The sequence below is a fragment of the Myripristis murdjan genome, chromosome 22 (genome assembly GCF_902150065.1).
Source record: "Myripristis murdjan chromosome 22, fMyrMur1.1, whole genome shotgun sequence".
In the NCBI taxonomy this organism is placed as follows: Eukaryota; Metazoa; Chordata; class Actinopteri; order Holocentriformes; family Holocentridae; genus Myripristis; species Myripristis murdjan.
This window is the reverse complement of record NC_044001.1, coordinates 1103512-1113511: the sequence shown is the minus strand read 5'-3', so window position 1 is coordinate 1113511 and position 10000 is coordinate 1103512. Positions and strand designations below refer to the sequence as shown.

The following is a 10000-nucleotide window of genomic DNA, read 5'->3' as shown; positions in this document are numbered from 1 at the left end:
TGTTCTGAGCGCAACGTGAAACTGACGCTCCTAATCCACTCAGATTATTTCACTCATCAGATTATCAGTCTCTTCCTGTTGCGTCGCCTCCTTCCTCACACCGCTGTGGGCGGGGCTAAGACCCCGGGAGGGGAGTAAGGCTCCAGTGTTCAAAAATGGTCATGTCAGTGCCTATTGGTGGTTGCTGTGAGGGGGCGGGGCCTGAGCTGTTAACTGTGAGGGGGCGGGGCCTGAGCTGTTAACTGTGAGGGGGCGGGGCCTGAGCTGTTAACTGTGAGGGGATGTTTGGGGCGGAGACTCAGAGATTTGTTTGTATCCTGTGAAGGTAAAATTCTGGAAAAACTGAAAGAGAAGTTTCAATGAACTGAAAAAATGGACTCCAACATCTGGATGCTCCTCCTCCTCCTCCTCCTCCTCCTCCTTCTATCGCTGCTGAGACCCAGACAGAGAAATAAGAGATTAGATTAGATTAGATTAGATTAGATGCCTTTATTGTCACTGTATTTGCATAAAATGAAATTAAAATCGCTATTGTGTGGTGCATGAAAACACAGGACATGAATAGAAACATGCAGTTTAAATAAGAGGTAAAACATGACACTGTTTTACAGTTTTCTAACGTGAAAATAGTTGAGTTAGTGTGCAGAGTGGCAGGTCTCAGGTCAGTCTGTAGCTCACCGGGTGCAGGTGTACCTCCTGTTCTTACTGCAGCGTCGTGGGTTTGAATCCGACCTCATCCTGTCTCTCTGCCCTGCCCCTCCTGTCTCTCTCTACTGTCACTGTCAAATAAAACAGAAATACAGTCATCCCTCGCTTTAACGCGGTTCACCTTTCGCGGCCTCGCAGTTTCGCGGATTTTTTTTAGTGCAATTTTGCATGCTTTTTTTTTTTTTTTTTTTTTTTTACTGGACTTATTTTTCTACGAAGGTTTGAACTTTGAGAGTTTAAACAAGAGAGAAAAGTGAGAAAATGTTAATGCCTGTCTGAGAAAAGTGTATAAAGTGTGTAGTGAGGGGTTTTACAGCCTTAAATAATTGTAAAAAATAAAGCTGACTACTTGGCGGATTTCGCCTATTGCAGGTTATTTTTAGAACGTAACTCCCGCGATAAACGAGGGACCGCTGTACACAGAAACAATAATGTTAAAAAAAATCTGTGCAAAATTAATTTGATCTCATTCACTTCCACTGAAAACCACATGAAGGGCAAATGACTCTAAACATTCACACAGATCAGCTGGTCAAGTCTGACATGCAAATTACAGAAACATCAAAAAAAAGCAAAGAAACATTTTGAAACAATAAAAACTGAACTGAAACCAGTGAACCCGCTCCAACTCACTGAAACGTACCTGAAGTGAAAAGAAATAATAAAGTTTAAAAAAGCACAGGTGTACCTTTGCTGGTGTGATGCTGGTTGTTTGTTAATTACCTGAAGGGGTTGAGCTGAGCGGGACAGGTGAGGGCGGCGGCTCTAACGGCGTCTCTCCCTGCAGACCTGGACGAGCCGCTCATCACGGTGCACCAGAGCATCGGCGAGGCCAAGGAGCAGTTCTACTACGAGCGCACGGTGTTCCTGCGCTGCGTCGCCAACTCCAACCCGCCCGTCCGCTACAGCTGGAGGCGGGGCCGCGACGCGCTGACGCAGGGCTCCGACGCCGGCGTGGAGATCTACGAGCCCTTCTTCACACAGGTGAGGGGGCGGGGCCTACGAGCCCTTCTTCACACAGGTGAGGGGGCGGGGTCTATGAGCCCTTCTTCACACAGGTGAGGGGGTGGGGTCTATGAGCAATAAAAACCCTTTGTAAGTTTGTAAATTTGTGGAGAAAAAGTCAAGCAAGGCCTTGAAAGTTTCTGAAAAGCAGTTCATCCTTGATTTTTATGTTGTTGTTTGTTTGTTTGTTTGTTTTTAATTAAGTGTGACTCCAGCCGCCGGCTCGTCGCTGTGAGCAGAGCAGCTGAACACACAGCACACACACACACACACACACACACACACACACACACACACACATGATGACAGGGTTTGTTCAAGATGTTGAAATCTGACCGGCTTCATGTCTCTCACCAAAACACACCTGGGATTTCACCGGAACAGGAGCTGGGATGTCACTGAAGTCGAGGCCAATAAGAGATCTGCAACCAGTTCCTTCCTCAGTGATGAAGAGGGGGCTGAGATCCAGATCTGATGGTTTCTTCTTCTTTGGTTCTTTATTCTTCAGACTCTCCCGCAGGCTGAGCCAACGATGGCAAACACTCTCATGTGGAGGAAATATTGGACAAGATTTCAGCATCTTTTTCCTTAGAAGCAGCAGAGTGAAGTCCATGGTGCTCATTTGGCAACAGGAAAAAAAGTGTTTGCTCTGTTACCAACCAGAGGAAATCTGAGCCATGTCGACTGCGGAAACGCCAGCGGCACATTTGGTGTTAAACTGCTTTTTTTAAACCAAACTTTGGGATTGGAGCCCAGATCCAGAGTGAAGGAAAGTCTTTCTGACTCCAGATCAGTTCTTACTTCTCTGAGTGACTTCATTCACCACATCAGAGCTAGTCAGTCACTAAAGCACGGACATGCAGGAGCTGGTCAGTGGTTATTTTACACTGCCGTTAGCAGGGCGGGGCTAGCAGTGGGCTAGCTATTAGCATGCTAACACTCGGGAACCGAGCCGATCCAGCCTTATTTTTTGTTCAAGATGATTTTTATTTGACAGTCATGGTAGGTTAGGACACCTTGGACAGGTGGGACACGCTCTAACAGGTGTGCTGCCAGGGCGCCCAGTCAGCCAGCTTCCTTCAGCCTGGGAACAAACAGGGGGGGAAACGTCTCGCTGCTTCAGGATCAAACCACAAAAATTAATGAAAAATACAAAACTGTAATGGCTCTCATCATTACCTGCGTAAATTCATAAGTACATTCATCAGTTTTAGCCCCAAAAAACAGAATTAGCTGCATGATGCTCACCAGCGGGGCACCACAGGGCTCATGTTTCGGCCCCATTTTGTTTGTTTGTTTGTTTGTGTGTTTGTCTTTAAAAGTTATCAACAGATTTTCCTGAAACTTGGTGGACAGGCTGGTCGTGGATCAAGCCAACAGCTGGTTCACTTTACACACTGATTGGCTGAAGGGGGCGTGGCGGTGGGCGTGGTTAACTTTGGTGAATATCCGGCACATGGGACTGGCAGGTGTGAGCCGCTGGAGCCGCAGCGACTCAAATCCTCCACAGACGGAGATCCCAGATTGAACAGAGGCGATGATGACGCTTCTTACATCCTTCTTCTTCTTCTTTTTTTTTCCCTTTTTCTTCAACTGAGGCTTAGCTTTAATTTGGACTAAAGGAGGGCAGGCAGCCAATCAGACGTGCCGTTAGCGGGCTGTGTAAAGCCACAGCGGAGATAACATTCAGCACGTCTGAACGCCGGCGAGCTCCTGAACTCTGCTTCACCTCCAACATCATCTCACCCCCACCCTCCCCCCTCCCCCCTCCCCTGAGTCCTCCACCCCGCTCCCTTAATGAGGAACTTATCAGCGACCCCCCCCCCCCCAATCCCACCCAACCCCCCCTATAATCTGTTAAACTGGCCGCCGTCTTTGCAGAAGAGCACATTGAAATGTCACCTCATCTGGTCTGATGTGAGTGAGCAGAAGAGGAGAAGCTCAGCAGTCGGAGGAGCAGTGAACGCCTCACCGGGGGGGAGGGGGGCGGGGGGGTGCAGCTGGTAAACTTTACTGCCAGTCCATACTGCTGAATTTATCATTTATCACTGATCATTAATTTATTAATTTATCATAGATTTATCATGGTTGATAATAATTGGATGCAAATATTTCAATTCCAAAACATAATATTTTGATTTAATAATTGGTTTGTTTTTCGCTGAGCTCGGGAGCCGAATCTCTGCTCTGTTTCCAAAACAACAAAGAATTTTCAAATTTTTGAGTTTCCTTTTTTTTCTCATGAATTTGTGAGTTTTTGATTGTAAATTAATGACTTTAATGTCAGCGGCCACGGTCGTGCGTCTAAACTCCGACCTCTGACTTGCACATGAACGCAGCATCAGACGCTGCAGAGGACACAGGGTCTAAGCGTGTTCTGTGTGTGTGCGTGTGTGTGTGTGTGTGTGTGTGTGTGTGTGTGTGTGTGTGTGTTGCAGGGCGAGACGAAGATCCTGAAGCTGAAGAATCTTCGTCCTCAGGATTACGCCGACTACAGCTGCATCGCCTCCGTCAGGAACGTCTGCGGCATCGCCGACAAGAGCGCCCACTTCAGCCTGAGCAACCGCACCGGTACACACACACACACACACACACACACAGACACACACACACACACACACACACACACACTCTGCTCATGTGCCTCTGAGCCAGGCTTACGCACTGGAAAGTTTTTTCTTTGGTTATTAATTAATTAATTAATTTACTGTTAATTAACCCTATAAAGCCTGAACTATGAAAGAATTGGCAGAAAATTCCAATTTTTTGAAACTGAACCCTTTATTTAGTCCTATAACAAAATATATATATATAAATCGCCCTGCGATGGACTGGCGACCTGTCCAGGGTGTCTCACTGCCTTCGCCCTGTGAGCGCTGGGATAGGCTCCAGCAACCCCCGTGACCCTAGTGAGGATAAGCGGTTTAGAAGATGAATGGATGAATGAATGAATGAATGAATATAGAAAAATCAAAAAATATGTTATTACACGACCTTTCTGGTGTATGATATATGATAAGTACATATCATATATCATACACCAGAAAGGTCGTGTAATAACATATTTTTTGATTTTTCTATATTCATTCATTCATTCATTCATGGTATGGACCAGGGTGAACAGGGGAAGTGTTCAAAGGTGTACAACAGTATTTTGGTCAAGTATTGATTAAACTGAAAACGAAAAATGGAATTGAAAATGTGTATCATATATGATACGAATGGCTTTATAGGGTTAATTAGTTTTTTTGTTTATTTATTTGGCGAGCTTTTTTGTATTTTTTTATTTTTCCACTTTTTAAGATTTCTTTCTCACATTTTGGGGTGTTTTATTAGAATTTTCAAGTGATTTCATTGTAAATATATTATTCTAAAAGCGATAACAACAATGTCACCTCAGCCACATTCCCCTTATCCACTCCAAACACACAGAAAACCCAGAAAAAACAGAAAAACACTTTATTCCAGATTCATGACCAAACCAAATTTCCCCTTGTGGGACAAATAAAGTATGATTGATTGATTGATTGATTGATTGATTGAATAACTGGACACTCAGAGCTGAGCTGCAGCTCAAATTAATCTTCAGGTTCCAGCTTTCAGAAGATGTTTACCTCTTCTGTTGACCTTTGACCCCCCTGAAGGTCCCCTGCCCCCTCCCCAGCTGTTGGCCAACCACCAGACCTCGTCCTGCTCTGGCGCTGATCTCCTCTCTGTGTGTGTGTGTGTGTGTGTGTGTGTGTGTGATCAGAGGAAAGTGAAACGCAGACTTCACCACACGGGAAAAAAAAAAAAAACATCAGCCCACGCAGCTCGTCCTATAGCCCGTCCCGCCGCCCGCCGCCCCAGGGGCTGATGGGATTTACATGATGTCAGCGGGGCTTTAATGGAGGTCGAACCTTCTATTTTTATCTGCCTCCCTCGTTGTTTCTCCGCCACAGAGGAACAAACCAGGCACTTACTAAATCTTTATCGTTTTATAATCCTTCACGGCCTCTTACTTCCTCTGCCGCTGTGGGTTTTTTTTTTTTTTGTGTGTTGTTTTAAATCCAAACTGTCACATGAAGAAGGAAATAAAAGGCGGCGCAGCCTCTTAACCAGCCGATAATGGGATTCCCCCCCCGAGGCTGCAGGAGCTGCACATTTTAAATCACCCACCACTGAAAACTGATTCATTCAACACTGATTTCATAAACTGTCACGCTCCCCGTTTCATCCTCTCATTCTGTTCTTTTACATATTTTACTGATTTTATGTCCCTCCTTTGTTTCTTCATATTTTCCTCTTTCTACGTCTTAATTTGTTTTATCTCCGTCTTTCATATCTCTCACTCACATTTGTTTTCTGCTTTTATTTCAGCTGATTGCTCGGTTTAATGCTGCAGGATTTGCACTTTATTCTCTTGTTTCTTCACTTTATTGTGAAGAACTTTGAGCTGCGCCCCCTGTATAAAGTTATTATTATTATTATTATTGTTATTATTATTGTTATTATTATTAGTTTAGATTCTAATATCTGCATTAAGTCCCAGCTGCCTGTCGGGTTCCAACTCACACAGTGTGTCTTTTGAGTGAGTGTGTGTGTGTGTGTGTGTGTGTGTGTGTGTGTGTGTGTGCGTGCTGTCATACGACACACTCATCAGCAGGGTTAATAAACACAAAGCTCGTCAGCTGCATATTTTGGGGAATAAAATGAGCGGCTGATGAGAGCAGAGAGAGCGCACGCAGATGGTGTTACTATCATCACCATCATCATCATCATCATCATCATCATCATCATCATTATTAAAAACAACAACAACAACAACAACAGCAACAGCCGTTGTTTAATAATGCGTCGCTGTTTTTACGTTGGTATGTTTGCAGCTGAAGAATCTGCAGACAAAAACAAACAAAACTGAATTTTTTTTTTTTTTAAATATTTGAACAAACGATATCAAAACGATTAAAAGTCTCCTGCTGAGGGTCGCCGCCAGACGCCGGGGGGCCGGGGGGCCGGGTTGCCGGGGGGCCAGGGGGCCGGGGGGCCGTCAGGTTCCTGGTGTTTCAGCCCGTAGCAAAGTGCCGTATTTGAGCGTCCTGTCCCTTTAATCCCCAGCCTCCCCCTCCATCAAGCTCCTGCTGGACAGCCCCCTGGTGGTGAACCCGGGCGACACCGTCACGCTGGTGTGTGTGGCGTCCGGAGGAGACCCCGCCCCCGCGCTGCGCTGGGTGCGGGCCGAGGGGGCGGAGCTTCCGGCCCGCAGCGTGCTGAACGGCGGCACGCTGACCGTCCCCGCCGTTACCAACGACGACGGCGGCGAGTACAGCTGTGTGGCGAGCAACAACGTGGGAAACCCCGCCAAGAAGTCCACCAACATCCTGGTCAGAGGTGAGACACACACACACACACACACACACACATTATACACTAAACACACACACACACACACACACACACACACACACACTAAGACAGTAGTGCTGCAGTACTGATGAAGTACTCCTGCAGTATGAATACACAGGGACAGCAGTACTGATGAAGTATTTCCACTTATCATGCAGTACTAATGGTGTTCTAATTAAGTACCAATTCAGTCTGCTCCTGAACCTGAGCGCACAGCGTCTGCACAGCAGGGCTCCGTTTGACGAAGCAGCTTCAACAAAGTCTGAGTCTGAGCTGATCGACTCTGAGAGGAAACTCTGAGTTTTGGGTTCCAGAACAGCTGATCTGAGTCAGTTTGATCAGCTCGGAGTAGTTTCACCTGGAGTTAAGCGCGTGCACCACAGCTGGAAAAACACAGCGTCAACGGAGCTCCGATTTGACGAGTCACCATGGCAACGGGGAAGCGTCGTGCTGCGTTTTTCACCCCAGCTGAATTGGAAATCTTAATGGATTCATACAGCGAGTCTGAACATGTTTTTTACTGCAACAACCACAACCACAATAATATTAGCCTACTGCAGAAAACTGCTTGAATGGTAGCCTATTAATTTATTTCATTTAGGTGCAATCCCACGGGGGAGAAGCGCACTTGGCAGCAGCTTAAGATGAAATATAAAAACATGGTTCAAACAGGTAAGACCTCAGCATAAACATCTATGCACGGTCTGATAACCATCTCCCGACGAATATTTAATTCTCTGCGCAGAAACGCTGCACCTTCATCCACGGGATCGTTGTCGAAAGGACATGCCATGTTCGCCACCTAACTACTAATGGACTTCTAATAAAGACCTACTGACTGTTTTTTTATTATTATTTTTTAATAACAGACGGCAGAACTAATACGCCAAAACTGGCCTGCTGACTGAATGAATGAGGAAGTTAAATACGGTGTGTGGCTGAAAGAGGGCGGACACAGAGAGAAACTCGAGGTTTCATGAGAAAAACCTGGTCCAGACCAGGTTAGTTTCACGGAGTCTGTTACTGCGGTAACTGACCGAGAGCTTAAGTTCCCTCCCTCTGTGAAACAGGCTGGAGTTACCCCTCTTTCTCTGCTTTGAGTGACCTCCCTCTGTGAAACGGAAAACTCAGAGTTTCCCTCATTTCAGGTTTAACAGACTCAGAGTTTTCACTAAACCTGCTTTGGGACCCCCCAAAATAATGCAGTACTAATGCAGTACTAATGCAGTACTAATGCAGTATTACTACAGTGCTAATAACATACAGTAGAACAGTAATTCAGTAATATTTAAACAGTATGCAGTACACATGAAGTTCTAATGCAGTACTGATGCAGTAGTGTGTGTGTATGTGTGTGTGTGTGTGTGTGTGTGTGTGTGTAGTGTGTAGTGTGTGTGTGTGTGTGTGTGCAGTGTGTAGTGTGTGTGTGTGTGTGTTCTGCTCCAGCATCAAACTGTCCTGAGTCTCACAGCAAACAGCATAAACATGAGATAACACACACACACACACACAATGCAACCTAGATTCTGTGTGTGTGTGTGTGTGTGTGTGTGTGTGTGTGTGTGTGTGGCCGGTCGCTGGCTGTATAACAGAGATAAGCTGTAGAGCCTCCAGCAGAGACGACAGCATCAAACCCGCGGGACAGACAGCACGCCTCGCTCTGTGTGTGTGCGTGTGTGTGTGTGTGTGTGTGTATGTGTGTGTGTGTGTGTGTGTGTGTGTGTGAGATTTGAATAAAAGACCTATCAGACTGAATAGGTGAAGGCTCTGATGTTTTTCCCTCTGGATGAAGTTTCTCAGTATCTACACACACGCACACACACACACACACACACACACACGCACACACACACACACTCACACACACGCACACACACACACACTCACACACACGCACACACACACACTCACTCACACACACACACACACTCCAGTGTCCCGTCACACGGTGTGTGTCTGCGTCCCGGCATGTCTCAAGATAAATCCCATTAAACTCCCAGCATGCCGAGCGCTGCTTCCTGTTTCCTCTGAACCTTCATGGTGATCATGTGACCTGCAGGCTCAGTGGGCGGAGTTCAGCTCGGCTGCTGGAAGTTGCATGATGGGTAATTTGAGTAATTAGCATAATGAGCTAATTAATAGCACTGAATGCGTTGTAGCCGTGGGTTGCCATGGCAGCCGAGAGCAGAGAAACCTTCGCTTCAGTTCTCAGCATCACAGCTCTGACACGCCGCTGAGAAACCACACATCTGTACACCGCCGCTGCCGCCGCTCGCCGTCACAACCGCCCGCTATCGCATGGGCTGACGTGACGCAATGCATCCTGGGAAGCTGAGTATGACCAGTGAGCTCACGCTGCAGACACAAAACATCTGGAGAATCTGGTTTCTCACGACACAAAATCCACAAACTGCAGCTGCAGCTCTGCAGCCTGAAGCAGAGCTCACACTGCCCCCTTTCCACCAAAACACCTGCTGCTGGTTCAGAGCTGGTGCTGGAGCCGGTGCTGAACTGGTGCCAACAAAAAACTGGTTTCATTAACGTTTTTCTTTTTACGGACAATTTTAGAAAACAAAATGTTTTACCTTCTTGACAGTTTCGGCGTGAATCTTCCGCCTTCATCTGCTGTCAGTTCGCCTCCCTAGGACCGCGGCCCAGGTGTGCGACAGCATATATGCTCCCTCGTCCCGGTTCATTGTCCTGCTTGCACGTTTTTTAATCTCCACTGCCTCCATAATCCACCAAAAAAACGTGCAAGCAGTAGTAACACCAGCTGATAAGGCACGTCACCATCTAACATTCTGGTGACGCTTCTGACGAAGGCGGAAGATTCACGCCGAAACTGTCAAGAAGGTAAAACATTTTGTTTTCTAAAATTGTCCGTAAAAAGAAAAACATTACG

At 46.4% G+C, this 10000-nt stretch overlaps 1 protein-coding gene across 1 annotated transcript in view; it reads left to right on the top strand.

Annotated features, from left to right (window-relative positions):
• LOC115354425 (MAM domain-containing glycosylphosphatidylinositol anchor protein 2-like) overlaps nt 1-10000 on the top strand; it is a 106860-nt gene that overhangs the window by 50357 nt on the left and 46503 nt on the right. Inside the window, exons 4-6 of the mRNA XM_030044820.1 lie at nt 1496-1692; nt 4152-4284; nt 6811-7083. Of these exons, the coding sequence (XP_029900680.1) occupies nt 1496-1692; nt 4152-4284; nt 6811-7083 (603 nt within the window). The remainder of the gene's footprint in view (nt 1-1495; nt 1693-4151; nt 4285-6810; nt 7084-10000) is intronic.